Source organism: Erpetoichthys calabaricus, chromosome 16 (assembly GCF_900747795.2).
Source record: "Erpetoichthys calabaricus chromosome 16, fErpCal1.3, whole genome shotgun sequence".
NCBI lineage: Eukaryota > Metazoa > Chordata > Cladistia > Polypteriformes > Polypteridae > Erpetoichthys > Erpetoichthys calabaricus.
This window is the reverse complement of record NC_041409.2, coordinates 74,903,910-74,926,354: the sequence shown is the minus strand read 5'-3', so window position 1 is coordinate 74,926,354 and position 22,445 is coordinate 74,903,910. Positions and strand designations below refer to the sequence as shown.

Here is a 22,445-nt window from a genome sequence, read left to right as displayed (position 1 = left end):
GATAGTAATTGGGAACATACTCAGTACTGCCGAGTCATATAATTAAATAAAGTAACATTAACAACAGGTAGGACTGACTTCTAATTATAAAATTTGGCTGAAGTGAAAATGTAAAGCAAAATTAACCGTACTAGGGTGTAGACACTGAATTAGCCCAGTAAGTATTGTAAACTGGCAGCTGTTTAAGGAAAAAAATTAGGAATTTGGGTTTTAGAATCTTAACAAGTGAGACTATCTGTTCCATTAGCAGTAATAATGAGCTAATAACAAAGAAAGTTGCTTGAATGAAAATCTAAAGAAACAGCTAACCCTCTAGAACCAAGTTTGAGATCCATGTTATAGAAGTTATGGGCTCAGCTTCAAAAGGACATGAGCATATTATACATCAACCAAGAAAAATCAAGTTTACTTAACTTTCAAAAAGATCAAAATCATGACCAAGTTAATCCAGATGTCACAAAAGGAACCATGTAATCTGAAGATATCAGTTTTGTTTGTTAACCCTGAAAGCCTTATCACAAAGGGTTGAAATAGCAGCTACTAATTTCAAAAATGTCTTTTTCAAATGTTTAACTCCAGTATTCAGTTCCTTTTACTTTCAAGATTTAAATTGAACTTGGTTGAAACGTGTCAAGATGTTTTCCTTAGAGGAGCACTTCTGCATTGGCTTCCTTTTATATGTAAGTAGATTTTAGTGTCTGCATTTTAGTTATAAATATTACAGATGTTGTCTACACATTTTTCCACTTCCGAGACAGTGTGGCCTAGTTGCTGGTTCAACTCCCCACCTGAACAAGTTATTTAGCTTGCCAGTGTTCCAATTGTATCAAGCACATCCTTGGAGTAAAGGGCATGTCCTACTTGTGCAGGCTAATGATATTAAACCTTGTCAGTCCTGAGTAGAGAATGCTGTGTAGGATGCTAAATTAGGTTGAGACATTGATTAAATAAAGGAGAGCTACAGTATTTCAGATAAATGATGAATTTCATACTGAATGTCACCAGTGGAAATTAATATGACATACATTCAAAATGGAAAGACCTTCTTCAGACTATGTTAGAGCAGAAATTAAAAAATGATTAAATGAGATATTGGGACATGTTAGCTGTTAATTAATAGAATTGTTTGATGGACCGAATGTTCTCCTCTTGTCCATAAGAAATGATTAAATTCTAAATATGGATTCACTGATGTATAACTGAGAAAATAACTAAATATGCACTTGTGAATTCACTATGAATAAAAGTGGAACCATAACATGAATCCATTCACTTTCTTGCTGGGCTGGGGTACCAAGTCCTTGCTGGGCATGGTGCTTTGCAGACATATTATACTGGTCAACCTTTGAGGTGTCAGTTAAACTAACCTCAAGGAGAAAAAAAAAGTTGAATCTGGAAAGAAAATCTCACACAGTTACAAAAAGATAATGGAAACTCCACATAGACAATGCCTTAGCTAGGATTCTAGAGCTGTGAAATAGCAGTGCTAACCCCTGAGCCACTCATGACCTAACCACATATATGTGAATTTTTTCCATGTAACACTTCTTTCCTTTGTTTTTTTTAATGAGGCTTGACGGCTTTTCTTGGGATACGGAGAGTTTACTTGTTTTTAGAAACTGATTTGCTCATGCAGGAAGTAAAGTGATAAATGAAACATCAGTTCTTCCTGTTAAAATGTATGTATAACCAATCTGGTCTCCCATCAATGTTTTGCAGTGAGATGAATAACTTTGTGACCAAGTGCAAAGGTGACACATTTCATATGGCATGTCATGCAACAGATTTTGTCAATGTGTTCATAAGAATTACTTATGAACACCTTTGAAATCATTTCAACTTTTTGTCTGGCACCTCCTGACTCATGAGAAAACCCCCACATATGATATATTATTCAACTCATCTTGACGTGAAATTATGCAAGATGTAGAGCTTTTTGGGCTTCCCCCTTATTTTTAGACCTCTAGTCCCAAAAAAAATAGTCTTCATTTTTATGCCATTTTGTACCATATTGTGTGCAGGAAATTACACCTTTATTATAGAGAGCAAAACCAAAAAGTGTCTTCAGTAAAAAGTATCAAAAGGACTTGAAGTTGTGAATGCCACATCAACCGACACCAGGGGTCACCCCTAACGGGATATTAGAGCTCAAAGTTACTCCTTTTCACAAAACTTAGAAAAATTGGAGATCGGTAATACAGTATAGGCAGATGGTGTTTTAGGCTATGTCGAGGTTGCTGATCACACATATAATTACATATTTTTGATATTTGATTCTTTCCTGGTGGTCCTAGCCCTCTGAGAGTTATCACAAGGTTAAAAACAATTGTCGGGTATCATTTCAGACTATTTCAAGGTCAGTGATTATGAATGTGGTGTTATTTTTGATCCTTTACTTGGGATCTAGCCCCATGGACCTCTATCAGAGGATGAAAAATGACAAATTTCTATTACAATCGAGAAAATATAGACTTTAAGCATTTAAATTGAAGCACACATTTTAATATTTTAAATATCTGAGGTAAATATTCTTGATTATTACATACTCTACCTCATGAAGTAAATCATTACATTTCTTATGAATACCCCAAATTACGGCAGCTTATGCTAATTCAGACTTTTTGTATTTACAATTTAGAGAGATACAATCACCTGGTCGTCAGTTTATCAATAATTTTAACAACGTGCTATGATAAATGCAATAATCAAAACAAAGAGTGACTTTCTTGAAAGCAAAGGTGAGACCATTCTCTTTCTATGTTGGTAAGTGTTCTTTGTGATTGCGATGGAAAAAGTGACTGGAAAGTTATGTGACTACCATAATGTTTTAATCTTCAAGGAGAACATACTAAATCATAAAGCTGAAATGTATGAAAAAGGCCCTGAAGGTAATGGCTGGAGACATGAAAGGGGCCAGTGCTGAGAAACACTCTTAAGCGTTTTGATTGAAATGGTGGAAGCAGCAAATGTGGGTGTAAATATATAAAGGAGTTGTTTAATAAGCACCACAGAGGTTTGTTTCTGTCATTTAGGTGACATATGAAGATGGTTGGTAAACAATTTATATGACCTATGCAAGTAGATGCATGGAAGTCAGCAAAGGTGGAAAATATATAAATGAGAATGATCAAGCAGAAGAGCCAAGTTGCACAGAATCAGAGCAAAAGAAGTGGCAACTTTACAGAAAAAACGGAGAAACAGTCGATTACTTGTGTGGTGATGTGAAACAAACAGAGGAAGTTAGGCAGATTACGGCAGCCTGAAGGGGGGACACTCGGATAGTAGTACCAATATGAAGAAAACTAAAAATGTAGACAGGAGTGGACGCAGATGACAACAGACATCAACAACATGGACCCCCAAGAGTGCGAAAAGACAGGAATTCAAAGGGGCCACCAACAAACAACTTGGACAAAAACAGACAACTATATTAAAATTATCTATAGGATGATTTGACTGCCTACTTTAAGTAACTTTAACCAGGTAAGTGTCAAATACGGTAGTCTGTGGTAGCTGACGGATAGCCGTTTTATAATAAGCAAGAAAGTAAGGCCTGACAGCACCTACTCTTAGCTACTGAATCAAGTGCTAAGCTGACAAAGAGTTTATAGGCCACCAGTCTTTTCATAGCTTGAATCGGCTATATGTGCAGCTCATTGTATATTGCAAATAAATTCCAAAAACAATACTAAAAATAGTAACGTTCCCTTAATGGAACACAGGCATGCAACAGTGTGTAAGCTCACTTAAGGACCACTGAGTCTGTCTGCATTGATTGCTCTTTTCATACAACAATGTAGCTGAAAGTGCTTTGCAAGATGACAAAGAATAAATTACAAGACAAGAAAAACAATTAAGATTAGCAATACTATTAAAGAATAAGTTACCATAAAACAAGGTAAGGTCAGATGGCCGGGAGGATAGAAAAAACAAACAAAAATATCCAGTTAGGTTGGAGGAAAAAAAAAAAATCTGCAGGGGTTCCAAGGACAAAGGACTGCCCAGCCCCCACCGGGCATTCTACCCAACATAATAGTTTCTAAATCAGTCCTTGTGAACAGCCTTCATTCCATCATTTCAGGGGGCTTCATGATGCCTTAATCAGGTAGTGGGGACACATATCGTCATCACAGAAGAACCAGAAAAGACAGCAGAGAACAGAACAGATTAGTACAGATGTGGACCCATGTAGAATATGATAATTCTCTACCTATATAATCAATAAGGAATACAACTGCAAAGTAGCTACGAAAAGCCAAATTAAAATAATGAGTTGTGAACATTTTTTACAAACATTCCATAGTATTAGCCTGGCAAATTTCCATCAGTAAAGTATTCCAAATTTTAGGTGCATAGCAGCAAATGGCCGCCTTACCACTTCTTTTAAGTTTGGCTCTAGGAATTATAAGCAGACCTACATTCGAATATCTAAGGTTATGACTTGGAGTGTAGGGGGACAGGCATTCCACAATATAGAACAGAGCAAGATTATTTAAGTCTTTATAAGCCATTAGTAATATTTTAAAGTCAAATTCTGAATGACACAGTCAACCAATGTAACGATGTTAAAATTGGTGAGATGTGCTCTGATTTTTTTTTCTAGTTAAGATTATGTCTACTAAATTCTGCACCAATTGCAGTCAACGGATGTCTTTCTTAAGTAGTCCTGTTAGGAGTGCAGTACAGTAGTCAACTAAAAACAAAAGTGTGAAGTAATTTTTCAGCATCTTGCTGTATTACTTAAGTGAAAAATGCAGTCCTTATAATCTACAGTAGTTAATATGCGATTTATAGTTTAGGTCAGAGTCAATGATTACCCCAAAATTCTTTACCTCCTCCTTGATTTTTAAACCTAAGGGATCAAGTTTATTTCTAATGCTGTTGCTAGATCCATGTTTGCCAATTACTAAGATTTCTGTTTTTTTCCTTATTTAACTTGAGAAAATTTCTACTCATCCAATCAGAAATACTGCTAAAACATTGGATCAGAGAGCCAAGAGCATCTGGGCCATCAGGCACTATAGATAAATAAAACTGTATGTCGTCTGCATAGACGTGGTAGCTCACCTTGTGCTTTAAGATAAATTGAGATACATTTCCTGGACTTGATTAAGTCTTATAAAGAGATAGAAAGAGAGAGGGAAAAAGTCATAGGCTGAAAACACCATTTGGTTCAAAGTTTCTTCCATATAATAGCAAACCTGAACTATGTTTAAACTGTGCAGCAAAAGGTTATTGTCAGAACTTATCTGTCCAAGATGGAAAACAAAACCTCGAAAAGGTATTGGATAAAATGAATGAATGAAAGCACACTGAACTTTGAAAGCTCAAGCATTTGAGAAAATAAGCAAACCACTGAATTCCAGACTATATAAGCAATAAGACTAAGCAGATGTAAGTTAAAAATAAAACCCTTAGTTCCCATTTCCATGGAGGCCATTACAGTGCTTAATGAAAATCTCTTTAGTCTTGAGCGGAGAAGGGTGCATGGAGACCTCATTTAGGTCTTTCAAAGTCTCAAAGATATCCTTAAAATCGATCCATCAGAATTCCTTTACTTAATTAGTGAATCATATACTCAAGGGCGTTAGTGGAAATTATGTGGAAGTATATTTAAAGTACATTTAAGAATGAAGTCAGAAAACACTTAATCACAATCTGAAACAAATCAACAAGTAGTTAAAGCATAAACCCAATTCCATTTAAAAAAATATTTGGATGAACGTATTGGAACAATGTAGTTATTAGCTAACTAAATATGATTAAATAATCTTCTTAATGTTGAAAATCTTTATGTAAAATTATTAGTATTATGAGCAATCCATTAATTTCACAGCACCTGCTCATACTCATACTAAATGATGGGTAGGTACATATTAACTATCTCCCTGTCAACTCTGATGATACAAGACTCCTCAGTCTCACTCTGTTCAACACATCTCTCCTCCAGGTCACATATATTTATCTGAATCATGACACAAGCCGATTCCTGCTAAAGTTTATCCTCTGATCCTGATCTTCGCTCATTCTCTAGATACACAGACATACGTGTACATGTCGGTCAGCTCTTTGGCATCACATGCCCTCATGGTTTCAAAACACAGCCCCACAGGCACACAGAGCACAGCTGTGCCCAGTTTACTAAGATCCTGTCTAGTGCAAAAAGTATAGCCAATTTAGTATAGTGAAGCAAACAGGGCAGAAAAAAATGAATAATAGAACCCTGCCATTTTTAAAAAGAGTCAGAAAGAAAGGGAATGAAGATAAATCATGGAAAAGCAGGACAGGTTCTATCTTACTAGTAGAAACCAGAATATCTTCAGTGGAGTTGAGCCATAAAATGATAACTTAAAATATATTGTATCTCTAATTTAACTTATATACTGCAGTAAAGAGTTGTAGTATCAACTAGATAATCCCCCAAAATTCCAGATAATACAAAACTAGTGAGCTTTTCGAATTTGCCATACAAGCAATAACTGACAACATCAGGCAGGCACAGAGTCAAAGTAAATAGTGGTATTTCATCAGGATTTTACATCACCATTACTGTACAGATCATGTCAGCATTTAGACAAGTTGCTGCTTTTTTTCAGTTAATCAACCATCAACAAGCTACCAACTCATATTATATGAATGATTAATTTGTGGAAATAATCACAAAACAGATCACATTTTCATCAAAGAGACTTTTGCTACTGTATAGCTCAGTGATATTAATTGCTGACAATCCAGAAGTCTACTTTTGCATGTTAATGGTTTCCTACTGTGTACGACTGGACAAACATATTATAAATTACATAGATACCTCCTTTAGGAATACAGGCTCCCTGTTCCATGTCTTTGGCAGGGAGGGGTATTGCCATGACATGTGCCAACTAAATATCACACAGCTCTTGCTGCTGTACTTATTAATAATTTTCTTCAATGCCCAGTACTTCATTTAACTGCAAGGGTAGAAGACTATTTTTTTTTTTTTTTATAAATATTGAGAGTATTTCTAAGGTTTAGCAGATGGTGTTCTGCGAGGTGCACATGTTTTCAAATGCTGAATATTTTCTGATGCCCTTTTGCATAAGATCTGTGGGTCAACCTATCCCTTTCTTTTAGCACCATGAAAATATCGTACTATTTAGCAAGGACAATGGTGATAAGAAACCCAGAGGTCAGTCCATGAGCCATTTGTGAATTTAATTCTTACAATCATGTCAGATAACATGTCAAAATGCTAATTGGGATCTGTAAGTTAAGAAAACAGGTTGGAAACCCACTTTAATGATTTTGGAAAGAAAATTGGTGTAATTTAATAACTGCTGCTTTTGCATTGTGTAAATTTAACTGAGTGTGGGACCTTTTCAGAGTAAATACTTTAAGATGTATGATTTGGCCTATCCCCAAGTGTTCCAGAGAGGTGATGTGATCTTCAAACTATTCAGAAAACATTGTTCATTAAGCACTACCACCTACTGACACATACTTTGCTTACAGGTTAATGCAACTCTTAACAACACATATTGTGAAAATCATCAGGCTAACATAATACCACCCCATTAGGCACCTTGTGGAAAGTTGGGCCACTTGCTATTGGTGGTCCCAATTTGGCACTTCATTTAGCCATATTGATCTAATGAGATACTGGGGACCTGGTAATTCAGTTCTCAGGTTTAGATCTGCCAAATGATACCAGTGAATATAACAAAGACACCAGTCAATCATTTTATAATGTAAGGTAATGGGAGCTTGACATATTTTAATATCTGGTTAAAAAACATGAAGTATTAAAAGCCTAGACAGTACAGTTTATAGTAACACTTGGAATATGGTGTGATTGTGTGATGTAAAAATAATTTCTTACCAGCCAACACAGCTTCTAGAGGATATACAACTTTCCTGTGGCTAATCTCCTCTGATGGTGAAACACTGAACCAAACAAGCAGAACTTGGCAACAGAATTTATGAAAATACCTATTGCAACAAGAAAACAACAATGCACCCTTTTCACATATTTATACAAATAACTAGATACAACAATGTCATTAACACCTCATAAATTTGGCACACTGAACAACTAAGGTAAGGTTAAAAAATCTGGGAAGAAGAAGAAAGCCTTTTATCACACCTTTCTGTCCTTCCTGCCAAACCTTTCACTTTCTAGAACAGTTGCAAATTAGCATAAACATACAGCAGGAAGATGAACAAGGAGCAAAAGAGGCAGAAGCGAACTATAACTTATTTCAAATTACAGTACACAGTATATTAATAAAAAGATTTACACACTTTATACTGACTGCTCCAAAAATAGGAATTTAGTTATAAAGACAGTAAAGGGAAACAAATTTAGGACTATATCAAGAGATTAAGTTAACATAAGTGAAAAATCAAGGAGACCACAGTCCTTTAGAATAAACAAGGACAAAGTAATCTAGACGGGCTGCCCCATACCAGCCACCCTGCAATATGGCAGAGCACATTGTAGTGTCTCATGACTTCTTCTAAGCTGACATGGAACTCCAGGAAATGCAGCCAACGCAAGATACATACAAACTGTAAGAAACCTTCACAGGTAAGGAAACCCGTCTTTATATTTGAATGTCATAAGGTTTTAATAAAATGCTAAAGAAGTGAGGTTTACAGTCACGGTCAGCAACTCAATTAACGTTATGCTGTTTCCAAATTAAAGTGAATATGTAAGAAATTCTGATATTGTAATTTTATTACAGTACTATAAGAAAGTTCTAAAACAGCCTACAATTTTCAACAACAAATTAGTTATAAATGCATATTGCATGTGCTCTAGCAGAAGGCTGGCTCAGTAATTAGCACTGCTTCCTCACAGATAAATGTCTGGTCTTTGTCTGCATGGAGTTTACACATTTTCCTAAGTTCTAGATTGTATTTTCCTCCTACATCCCAAAAGATGCATATTAAATGGGGAATTCTACATTGGCTAAATGGATGTGTGCATGTGTGGACCCTGCGATAGACTGGTATCCCATCTGGGGATGTTCCCTGACTTAAACCCAATGCTGCCGAAAAAGGCTCTGGCTACCTATAACCATGAACTGAAACTGTGTGTGTTTGAGAATTTTATGTAACATTATTTTACAAACCAATGGCTGTAGGTTTTCATTGCAACCAATTTAATAATCATGGCATCTTTCTTACTTGTTACCGATTTTACTGTTTAGCTATTTAGCCTACAATTAATTCTGAGACTATCTTAAATATTTTTATTTTTTCTCAAAGTTTAAAATGTTTGTTGTTTTCTTAAAAAATAAAATAAAATAAAAAAATCACATTTTTCTGAAGAGTATGATACCTTAAGTGTATCCAAATACTGATGATTAGCAATATCCAATACAGACAACATGAGTAAACAACACTGAATGCTGAGGAGGAGTAATAACTTCATTGCCATGTTCTGCTTATTAAGAAACATTTCTTACAAATCATCAGACAAGCGAATACAGCACTAAAGTGATTGCTCCTTTTTATCTTTCAGTGAGAAAACTCCACAGAAAAGGATAAATTAAAAAGAAAATGGTAAAGGAAATTTGACCTTCTAAAGTTTTAGCAGAATGCAAATATGTAACATTTTTTTAGAATAAGAAAATAAAAAATGACATCTAACCAGATTATGAGATCAATAGAAATAATAATGATAACCTCATTGTGAAATTGGCATGAACAAAAACTGCAATCTAAGAGGTCCCCCAGGACCGACTTTGGGAACCACAGATTAACAAAACAGAAAGAAAAACAGGATAAGTAAATAAGGATTGTTATATATTCAATGGTAAGATTGCTGCAAATGTCCAGATTTTGGTACAGTAACCAATCAAAGAACCAACCACAAGGGCAAAGCCTCCATTAAAAAAAGATAAGAAATGTAGTCAATCTGTTCTCATCCATATAAGTTTATGTAATTAACCAGGTCACAGTATAATTAGACCATAGGAAGGCAAAATGTTACACAAGTGGTCAGCAGCCTAGAGAGTATTATGAAAATATAGCAAAATGTTCTGAAACTCAGTCTCTACACAGATCTATCCATGTATTTAACGTCAGCTTAATGGACAAAGCAGGAACCAGTTTTAAAAAGGAGCACCAGTACATTGCTGAACAATTCTGTCTACCATTTAACAATAACAACAACAAAAAACACTTTAATGAAACACAGGTATCAGAGACAGATGGGACTTCCACTTAAATTATATAGCAGAACAAAGTAAAAACAGTTACAGGATGTCCAAAAGAAACCCAAGACCACATCACCACATTCAAGAATCTGTCTGCTACTATTGCAAACCAATATTCATAATACAAGTGAAAGAGAATTAGCATTCATGGAGGGAAAAAGCAAAGAAAAAAATCTGTATTGCCTTTATTCATCCATTTCCAAACCATTTTAAATTAGACAGTTCCGGAACACAGGGCCAGAGCTCTTTCTGGAAGCAAAGGGATAAGTATAGGAACCTGTCCCGAGTATAGTGCCAGTTCATCGCCAGGCATGTTCACACCCACTGTCCCTCGCACAAGGCCACTTCAGGGTCATTAGATTAATTGAACCTTGACATTTTTCAGATGTGGGAGAAATAACTTATGTAGACACTTGCAGAACTAGCAGTCCTCACACAGATGGTGCCTTGGTCTTAGTTCAATCCTAAGATGGTGGACCTGTATAGTTGCTGCATTAAACACTGCAGTACTGTACCATATTGCTTACATTAAATCTGCAAAAAGAATGAATTTGAATTTAGCTCAAAATATAATCTTTGTGCTACTTCCTTCACCCTAATACTTACAACTCAAACATGAAAAATAAAGAAAGAAAAAGGCAATAAACATAATTTGTGTTTGCATATTTTGTATGTTAATTTGGTATTAGTTCTAGGCCATATACTTGTGCACACCCAAAAACCACCCAATCAGAACATGTAGCCATACAAGAAATATGAACTGCGTGCTCCCAATTAACCTTTTATTCTTAATCCTATAATATCGTAGAGGTATATTCAGCAATAACCACAATGCTCCTTCTCTGCACACACACCTTGATAGCCTGAAGTCAATGCAGGCACATTACAATAAAGTACAAAATGACTCCCATTAATGAACTCTTACTCCCAAGTCTGGCAGGAGAAGGTGTTCAGTTCCAGACAAGGTGCAATTACTCACCAATACAGCTGGCACATGATTAAATATGGAGCAATTTTACCATCCAGGATCAAGTCTGTCAGACTCACGTCGAAAAAAGCTTTTACTGTATCTTAATGAGATAGTGCTTCTATCTAGGAAGCTACATTGATCATAATCTTCAAATTATGTCTACAGACCCAATTTTTCTCTTTTGATTTTTAGATTTATCCTTTATACTTATTTCTTTAATAACTGTCTCTGATATAATGAGGCTGACTCTACTGTGATGGATGTCATGTTTTACTGTCAATTGACTTCTGTGTAAATTCAATTCATTGTTTAGTGTTACAAATTAATAGCAAAGAATTTGGAAGTTCTTATGTGTATCACAGTATTTCCTTATCTGTTATACTGCACTTGCATTTTTGGACTCTGTTTTGTTATCCTGTGTGCTTTGGGAAAGACTTTTCACAATAAGCATCATGCTTCCATTTTCCAAACCTGCTGACTTCACTACTGGGTCAAAGAGATTGTCCAAGCAGAATCAGGAGCAAGGCTGAACTAATCCTAGATGACATACCAGGTGATCATAGCAAGTCAACCAACCAAATGCACGTTTTTCATTTGTTTTCAGTGAAAAGAATCAAACAAGCAATTTTTACGTGTGAAAATGTTACCATCCCCAACAGAATTCAACTGAGCAGATGAGACACAAGTTGGAGTGATTGCGTTTCTAGTTCACAATACTATATTTTCACTTAAAAAACACAAATATTAGTCTCCATTTTCTGTTTTAATCCACACTACTATGGTGTCTTTAACACACAAAAAATAGAGAATTCTGAAATTGCTCCCTAGAGCCATACACTTCTGAAGAAACAGTGCATTGGCATTTCAATGTGAACGGGTGAGAAACGTAGTTTCTAATTTTGCTCCGATTTCTTCATGCTTATAACATAGTCCTTTCCGGACAGGATCCTGCTCGTTACAAATTTTCATTCCCTAATTGGTCACTATTCACAGAAGAAAACTATAATTCAGCATAGCAGACACAGAGAAGTTGCTTTCCTTGGCACTTGTGTTGCTTAACTGTATGCATCTAAACCTTGTTTTGTACAACTTGAAGGCTGCATACATGAGCAAAAAGGCAATTAATATGCCGTTTGCTAAAGTTTTCAGATTACAGTAATCCTGTGGCTGGCAGTGTTGCCATTCCTTCAAGGATTTTTCTGCTGATGCACACATACCCAGTGTAAGCAAACATCTGCATCTTATACATTTTCAGTCACTTCAGTGTGGACAGAAATACTTTTGTAAGCGATGTGAAAACATAGATCATTTTTGTTGAAAAACACAATTTGTAAATGAAAATGTACAAGTCTGAATGTATTCTTTTTTTCCCCCAACAAACTTTGTCAAATTTATTATTTGCCACACAGACAATAATTTGAAACATATTACACACTTGATCTTCTTCTTAAGCCGCAAGTTGTTGGTGTGGCTGTATTTCTTCTTGCTCAGTTTAACAGCATGTGGATGGAAACGCACATAACACTTGCAGCAGATTATTTTCTTACAGTTGTATTACTGAGCAAGCTGGTGGAGGGATGGCTCGATGATACCACCATGAAGGCACAGAACCAGGTGAAGGGTGGACTCTTTCTGGATATTGTAGTGTGATAATGTGCGCTCATCCTCCAGCTGCTTGCCAGCAAAGATTAGACGTTGCTGATCCCGAGGAACGCCTTCTTTATCCTGAATCTTTGCCTTGACATTTTCAACTGTGTCTCTGGGCTACACCTCATAGGTGATTGTCTTCCTGGTCAGTGTTTTCACAAATATCTGCATTTTGTCTGCACACTTTCTGCCAGGCCAGAAGAAAAAAAACACTGAATGTATTCTTAGAGAAAACTCCTGCAGGCATGGGGAATATGTGCAAACTAGGCATGGACAGCAACTGGGCACACAGACAGTTGTGCTAACTATTGGACCCCCATGGTAAAAGCACTTGTGCCAGATGAGCATTGATCATTTCAACTTTTAAGCCACAAAACTTTTTTTTCTTGCTTGCAACTGAGCATTTCATCTTATAGGCTACAGGAATACAGATCAAGATGTCTCCACTAAAATTAAAACAATGCACTCAAAAAGAACATACCTCAAGATATTCTGACTGCTTTCTGTTATCTAGTTATTTTATATTTCATTGTAATCTCATGTTTTCTAAAACACTCTGTGCACATTGAAATGTGCTATATGAAAAAAATGGTTGTGATCGGACTAACTTGTGTATTTAAAAGGAATAACATGAAAAAACAGATATTGGTGCAACTACTCTAGACTTTTTGGCTAGGTTCATAAAAAGTCTGCATCCTCTGTTCCAGGGATTCACAAAGAAAGCCTTCACAATAAGTGTCCTCATTCTCAATTTGATGAGAGGAGACATTATAAAACATTTAAGGCACAATTTTGAACACCCTACCTGGTTTAACCAGTTTACTTAACAATGTGAAATTAGCTTTCCAAACTCCAAGCAAAGTAACAAAACAAAAGACAATATGCTGCTTCAGTTAATTCTCTCGAGGTGGGGCTCATGGGATAGGCATTTTTTTTTCTTTTTTCAAATTATCTCCTTAACTAGAGGTCAAAGAAATGCCAACTTGACCAAACTTGGTTAACCTCATATATGCTTCTCTCTCCTGTGGTTGGCTCATCATGCCACTGCTGATCAACTGAGACATTCTAAACAGCACTGTGACCAAACTAAAGCTTTGGTTATTTGCACATATGCGCTTTTCTTTCCTTTGAAGGGGATGGAACCACAAAATACACAAAGACACAAAACAGGAGAGGGGTTTTAAGCATTCAGGAATGTGAGTGAACGTGGACAAGAAAGACATTTAAAAATGATAAAAGCATTCTACATTGGGATGATTTTTAAACGACTAGTTACCATATTAAATATTTAAGTTTGGAAATACTGTTTATTGAAAGTTAACATAATGTGTAACAGTAACAATGTGTTTCACAATGTGTACAAGCACAATTGAAACATTTGGCTGAAAAAAAATTACTTTTAAAAATCATCCTGGTAAATTTTTGTTCAATCTGCTGTCTTGCATTAAACACCTGCTTCTGGTTCCACTAGACAGAGCACAGGATGGCGTCTTGTTCAAAAAAAAAAGTGCACACTGGGTAACTCACAATGCTAGCTTCAAAGCCAGAAATAGTCAGGTTACTCTTTAACTAGAAACAGATAACTAAAAAAAAGGACGAAAAAAAAAACTATAAATATATTTTGTTAGCGGGCGGCACAGTGGGTAGCGCTGCTGCCTTGCAGTTGGGAGATCTGGGGACCTGGTTTCGATTCCCGGGTCCTCCCTGCGTGGAGTTTGCATGTTCTCCCCGTGTCTGCGTGGGTTTCCTCCGGGTGCTCCGGTTTCCTCCCACAGTCCAAAGACATGCAGGTTAGGTGGATTGGCGATTCTAAATTGGCCCTAGTGTGTGCTTGGTGTGTGGGTGTGTTTGTGTGTGTCCTGCAGTGGGTTGGCACCCTGCCCAGGATTGTTTCCTGCCTTGTGCCCTGTGTTGGCTGGGATTGGATCCAGCAGACCCCCGTGACCCTGTGTTCGGATTCAGCGGGTTGGAAAATGGATGGATGGATGGATATTTTGTTAGCTAATAATTTAATCAAGCTTTCTGTTAACAGTAGACAGGTTTCAAACACATGCTTACGAATGTTAATCTCCCTCTTCATAATCAAGTCACTTAGTTGGCAAAATTATGGTAAGTTTTCATAGTTCAATCATCTTTCAGCTCAACATTGGTGTACTTATTCATCCATCAATCAATTTTCTGTACCAACTTATCCAATTCAAAGTCAGTGTGGGGGACCTGCAGTTGTGAATATTTACCAATTCATTGTAAGACAAACACACACTCATACATAGCAGCCATATTTAAGAGTCTCCTATAAAGCTTACATGCATGTTTTTGCATCTTTCCTGAAAAGTAACGGCTCAAAACTGAATTCCTGTGACGGGCTACTTTCTCGTACAGTCACAGTTACTGTTGTTGTCTTGCACTCTGTGCTGCAGTGTTTAGGTTTGAATACCCTTCACCCGTAAAATGTGATAAAGCAGGAATAGAAAAAGTTTGAATTAAATATGAAAGATGTTACTGCTAGTACGAGTATGGAATAAACTATTGTAAGTGCATTTAAATTATATATGAATACGAGCAATTTTGAAATTGAAAAACTCTACATATAGTTTCCATTCAAAGGAGGGATTACTTCAATATCACGTTTCTTATACTGTATATAAAATAGCATTCTCAAACAGGTTTAATCCAGTTTAGAGTGGTGGGGTGCAAAGAAGGGACCCACAAACAATTTCACATTCTCACAATCATGGTGCCAAAGAGCCTAACAAAATTACCTACTCTTTCTCTCCCTCAATTAAATATTTATTAAGTACATACATACACAATCATATAAAGATGTAGAAATATACACAAATATACAGGCACTGCTGTACTCTGTATGCATAACAATTCTAATACTCCATTTGCCCTACTATCCGATATTCTGTATTATTGCATATGTTTCACGGTAAATTTGTTTATGAGCTGCAAATTTCTCCACATATCCAAAAAGTCACTCATTATAAATGAACTGGTGAGGGTAGATTGACCAGTGTGCATGTGTGTGTATGCACAAGAGTGACATTGTCTTATGATAAACAGACATCCTCAGGACTTCTCCTGCTCAGGTCCTGATATGACCAGGCAGTGTGTTGTTCCTCCCATCCTATAATGAACCAAACATCTTTGGACAGGTGAATGATTATGGAAAGGATCAACCAATGTCAAAAACTCAGACCAAGACAGGTACATAATGTAGCAAAACAGAGATGAAAACACTATTCTGCAAAACAAAATGGCTTATGAAAACAGTTATTAGGACCTAGCCTGACACAGCCAAGCTGCTCCATTAAATGTTTTGTGTTGATAAACACTAACTATTTCTGAATTAGACTACTGGAAACTGAGATACATTAAATTCCTGTGTAGTGCTGTCCCACGCACCACCTTGGAATTAACTTGTGGTTCTTTTTGCCCCCATTATAAGTGGTTATTAGCCTCATGACAACGACATTCTCTCTTTCTGAATCATTTGGAACGGCTATGTACCATGCTGTAAGCATTGGTGTAAACATCACTAACATAAAAAGTGCAACATTCAATTAGGATTTCCATAATGCCACTCTTCTTTAAACTACCTGGACTGCCGAGTATGTACAACAGAATTAACAGAAAATGGTTAACAAGAAGGCAATCGGGTATAAGAAATGAGCAGATGCAGGCGAAGAGAGGCATGAAATGCAGTGATTAAAACCAACTGCTGCTTGCCAATATCAATTAGCTTCTTACCAAGCTACTTTCTATTTATCAGGAGGGACTTCACTGAGAAGAGACACTATGAGGTAGTACAAAAAATGAAACAGTCTTAAAAAGTACGAGAAAAAATGAACAATAAAAACTCCCCCTGCTTCTCATCAGGTCACATCAAAAAACACCCCATTATCTGGCAGCAATAAGAAAAAAACAGTGAATGAATGGATTGTGCATGAATGTCACAAGAACAAACTGATAAAATAAGAAAAGATAAAAAACAACTAAGACTTGTCCTCCAGCAGTAGGGCAATGGCTGGCCCTACATCCTCACAACTCCCTACTGTACAGAGTTAATCCAGACTTGTGTGGGGTCTGCAAATGTTCCAGCATGAAGAAGAGCTCTCATTTGACTACAATCAAGCATTAGTGATGGTCTTAATAACCTTACAATATCCTCATTGTATATGCAGTCTTTAGAAGCAATCAAAAGGCAAATATAAAATGTTTGGTTATATTGTAAAGACTGTTGAAAACACGCCAAGGGACTTTATGCTCAGACTATACAATGCAATGGATGAGCATTGTGTGCTGTTCTGGTCACCACACTAAAAGAAAGGCATAGCAGCATTTGAAGCTGTGCAGAGAAGAGTAACCCAGTGCATCTATGGACTAAAGCACCAGTACTTCTCTAATAGACATAGGTTATTATATCTCCTTAGTCTTTGCATCTATGGACTAAAGGGCCAGTACTACTTTAACAGACATAAGGTATTATAACTCTTTAGACCTGAGCAAAGAAGGCTATGCTGGGACCTAATCAAGACCTTCAGAATACTCAAATTGATAAAGTTGGTCCAGCAGAATTCCTTAAGTTAAACTACAAATCATGTATCCAAAGACACTGGTAAAATTAAGGGGAAATGCACTTAAGACTGAAGCTTGCAAACATTTCCTCACATGAAGAGTTATGGGAATCTGGAATAAGCTATCTGTAAGTGGATGAAGCAGAAAACTTAATAACTTTAAATAAATATCTGAATGATATATTAGGACAACTTACCTATTAGTTCACCAAAGGAGCCTGATGTACTGAATGGTCCCCTCTTATTTGTTAAACTTCTTATGTCCTCAAACTGCCACAATACTGGACTGAGAGTGGCAATGACAAATACTTTTTTTGCCCTTTTTTGCGTGGGGAAGTCCAAGACTTAAAAAGATAAAAGTCAGCTCTATAGCCATCCATTTAATGAATCCATCAAACTATCAATCCATCACATAATTCAACCTAACCCAGTTTTAAGATGACGGGAAAGCAGAAATTCTCTCAGCAGCACAAGGTATGAGTCAGCAACCAATTCAACAGGACATCAATGGGCACACGTACACATAAAATGACACCAAGCCAATTTAGAATCACAGCTTACTTTAACAGACATATCTTTTGGAAGTTGGAATTTAAAAGGAAAAAACAAAGAAATCCTACTGACAAATACAAATGCCTCACAGAGAGTGAGGGGCCAGAAATCAAACCGAATCCCCTGGAACCTGTGATGCAAGCATTATTTACCACTGTGTCACACTACAGGCCGTCAAACAAAAAAAATTACAGTGATAACTATGCTGAAAAGAACCTGTTAATGGTGACTCCAGGTACTCCCAAAGACATCCACTTTGATTGACTGCAACTCTAAATTTGCCTAGTATGAGCATTAGTACACCCTGTAATTGACTGCTATCCTAACAAATGTGGTTCCAGATTTGCACACAATACAGGATGCAGTTCCTGTACCTGTAGCCATGGAAAGGATATTGCATTTTTTAATTTAAATGGACAAAAAAGAATAAAAATTCAGTGACCTAACTGGCAAATCTAAACTGGCGCCATGTGAGTCAGTGTGTACATGTGTATACAGTAGCTGTGCCCTACAGCAGATTGGTTCCTGCCTTGCACCTCCTACTATCAGGATAGGCTCTGGCTCCTCACAACCTCAGTGTTGAAAAGAAGAGTGGGGGAAAATAAATAGATGGAATTGACAGAATTCACTTCAACTGAGCTGATTCTTAAATACAGGTAGCACTCATTTGGTGAGGACAGGCTAAGAATGCTTACATATATCTCCAACTACAAAAGAATAAGAGAAAATTAAAAAGCCATGTAACATCGGTATAAAAATCTGACTAAAAGAACAGTAACTTTAGCTAGATTGTAACAGAAGATTTGGCCAATAAAGGATATAGATATTTGACAATGGAGGAGAAAAAAACACCAACAACCCAGCCAAATGCACACACTCACAAAAATAGACCCTATGCAGGCACAGACACTGGGAAACAGACTGAATGGATAAAAAGGATTGACCAGAAATTTAGCACCAGCACACCACCTATAGGTTCACATAAATGTTCAAGTCTATATGCGCACAATGTATAGCAACTGTGCATAATACAGCAAAATATATATGGACCTAAAATGAGGAAAAGTATGACAGGTAAAGACTCAGCGAAGAATGGGAAAAAGTCATGGAAGCATTCAAGTAAACACACAGAACAAGAATACATTTGAAATAATAACATTAAAAATCCTTATCATTGTAATCCGTTCTAAGTGTAAGAATTGATGGATGAACTCAAATATGGAACATGGCACAGGTGAAGAGAGGGAAAAAAAAAAAAAAAGGTTCAAAACAGGAAATAAAGCACACACTAAACTTAAACACTTACTGTATCAAAATATAGAACAGCTGTTTCTGAAGTAAATTTAGATATATTGCTAAAACAAGTTATATAAATAAACGGATAAAAGGCATAGCAGCCTTAACAAATAAGGTGTATTTTGACAGAAGTTCAACAGCTCACCACAGACTACCCACATGTCAGTTGCCCTCATAGTGCCTTCAGGCTGACATACACTACAGTAATATACATCCATCCATTCTCAGATCCACTTAAGCCAATTCAGGGTTGTGAAGAGGTGAAGCTCACACTGGCACCATGGCCAAACTTGAAAAACAACATTGGCCGGGCACCTGTCCAACACAGGACGCAAACACACACATCTACACACACTCATTATACGGACAATTCAAAGTCACTTATCCTCATGTAAGTTCCTTGGAGTGATTTTTATAACATGCTATGATCAGAAGGCTGCCAATGACACAAGAAATCAATTTCCATTTGAAAATCAATTGCTATTGCTCTCTCCTTCCAATCACTCATTTTCTAAGCAGGCATTTTTTACAACAGTCATGCTCAAATGAAGAATTCCTTTTTAGTAACCATCCTGACAACATATTATTTTGGACTTTGCATGTCCTGCCCATGTTCAAATGGGTTTAATTCCAATAGCTACACAGATGGAATCTGAACCACAGTCTAAGCAATGCGAGGTAGAATTGCTACTCACTGCACAACAGTGTCACCTCCAAATGTTCCAAATTATCTCCAGATGTTCACCTGAAAATGCACAACATAAAGCGGCAAGTTTTGTAATTCATTCCGTACTACCTCATCAATATGATGAGGGAGTAATTTAAGCTACTAGTGTTGAAATTTTTAAAAATACCGATACAGTTGTGCAGGATATACAAAGCGCTCCAGGGTAGAGTCCACTTCAAAATATAACACATACACTGCTTCGTTTGCAACCTATGTGGCCAGCAGTTACATGTCGGCCCGGAAAACACAAAATTGCCAACTAAATTGCCACAACTGTCTCACGGTGTGAACCCGGGTAAGCCATTTAACCTGACCGTGCTCCCACTGCGGAAATGAGGAAAACATTTCTATATGAACTTTAAGGGGTCTTAGCTTAGTAATGATTGTGTTTCGATTACATACGATATAAATATTCTATTTCTTCAAAGCACCGCAACGAGCTTCATCAGATTGGCTCTTACATTACAGTACACACTTCATGTATAATTCTGGAGTATCTGATAGTGTTCTGTTTATGATGGTCACCCACTCGATGCCCTGTGGTTTCCACTTCCACCTCTCTGAACCATGCAACGAACGGAACTGACTCCCATCAATCTCAGCTACTCACTCACCGGCATCATATTCGCTCTCTTGGCGTAGGGATCCTCATAGACTAGACGGCATTAGCTGATCAATGGCTGTTCGCTCCAATATGCTCTTCTTCAAATACCCTCAAATAGCTCAGAGTGCGGAGTAAAAGAAGACGAGGAGAGGGTAATAGGGTGCCCAGCAGACTCTTGACCGGCCTCTCAGCGAATCGCAGGCCGCACCGCAACTGGTCAAGACCGCGGCGGTCGGGCCGCACAGCTCGAGACTGTCATTAGCTGCTGAGAGGTGATTAAACAAACGGCTCTTGGTCGCTTGGTTCGATTTGGCGGATGCTTTATATTTCTTGATCCACTCTCGGCTCACAGAGTGCTTAATCTTCTACCTACTATACGTTAACTGAATGCATTGCTCTTCACCTCCGCCGACGCCCCCTACCGAGCCTACAAACGAATCCAGAACCGGACAAGCTTGCTCCACTCCCTGCACGTCTTTGGTGAATTCTAAATGCTCTTCCAGTGAATTTTTCCAGTTAGCATTCCCAGTTGCCACACAAAATCCAATTTACAATCCATAATGTATTTCCACACTGGGAAGAATGGGGGAGGTGACAGCAGGTAGGTTGGCACAAGGGGGCGTCTCAAACCATACGTAGTGGGTAAATAGCCATACCGGAGCCCTGCTTTTGGTGGATTGTACAGCTTTAGTTCAGTAGTGTAACAAAACATTTTGTAATATAAGGACTAGTCAATTCGGTGCTCGTTTATATTTTACAATTAAGCTTACGGGCGAAAAAGACTTCGCACCTCTTTCCTTCTTTCTTCCCCCTAGTTTTACTAGAAATTGGATCGCTCCAAGGAGCAGGTAAAGCGAATGCTTGTCAGGCGGCCTCGTGACGTCACCGCATGACGCGACAAGGCTGGAATGTGGAGCGGGATTAAAAAAAATAGATCAAAGTAACCTCTCAGTGGCCCCAAAAATGCCCAAATGAAACGTGTGTTCGTTGGTGGTGGGGGTTTTGGGTACGTTCTCTCAACACCGCAAAACATACTGTCGGAGCAAACAATTGTTTTTTTTATATATAGCGCCTTGAACTTCGTGGACCATTGCCAGGTGCCTTACAAAGTATAAATTACCTATTTAAATAAAGATCATGATAAAATCTCAAATTAAAAAAACGTATATAAAACCGTGCCAAACTTAAAATCTGATTTTAAATGTTGTCAAGACCCTAAGTTTGGCAAAGATTAAGTAAAGAAAAAAGAGCAACGCATTGAGGTAAGACAAAAATACTTTGGATATAAGTATAAATATATGTTAAAAAAAACCTTGAGTCTGTGCTAGAAACAGAAAAGCTCTATAAGAAATAAAGCACCTAGGCGTTGCGTGTAGTGGCAAAAATTCCGAACTGTAAACCACAAACTGAACTTTAAAATTCCTGTCTTTGATACAAAAACAATGAGGCACTTAATTTTCTGGTAACCTAATTGTACAAATAAAGAAAGTATTGTATCTTTATTTTGTAAACTTGGTAGGTGGTATAATTGTACAAATATGCAGAGTATTCCATCATTTTCTTGTATAGCATAATTAACAACAATACCAAATCACAAGGTACTTAACAGTGAAAACAAGATTATAATGGAGTATCCAACTATCAAGCTCACAAGCAGACGAAAAAATAATCTAGTATAATTATTAGTAATCAATATTGTGTGGATGGCAAAGCACACTAGACTTCAAAGCACAAGGTTTAGGTTCAATTCCAAACCTCTGCCTCAATGTGTGACCCTGAACAAGACACTTAAGCTGCATGCACAGCAATTGTAAGAAATATCTGTAAAGAATTGAAAAGTCTCTTGATTTCGAAAGCTGTCTTGGAT

The 22,445-nt window shown here is 37.1% G+C and overlaps 1 protein-coding gene and 1 pseudogene across 1 annotated transcript in view; both read right to left on the bottom strand.

Annotated features, from left to right (window-relative positions):
- ppp1r13bb (protein phosphatase 1, regulatory subunit 13Bb) overlaps positions 1-21,166 on the bottom strand; it is a 106,172-nt gene extending 85,006 nt beyond the window's left edge. Inside the window, exon 1 of the mRNA XM_028822154.2 lies at positions 20,589-21,166. Within this exon, the coding sequence (XP_028677987.1) occupies positions 20,589-20,597 (9 nt within the window). The 5' untranslated portion in view covers positions 20,598-21,166. The remainder of the gene's footprint in view (positions 1-20,588) is intronic.
- Positions 6,024-12,987, bottom strand: LOC114667053 (ubiquitin-60S ribosomal protein L40-like; annotated as a pseudogene).
- Positions 21,167-22,445: the final 1,279 nt, after the last annotated feature.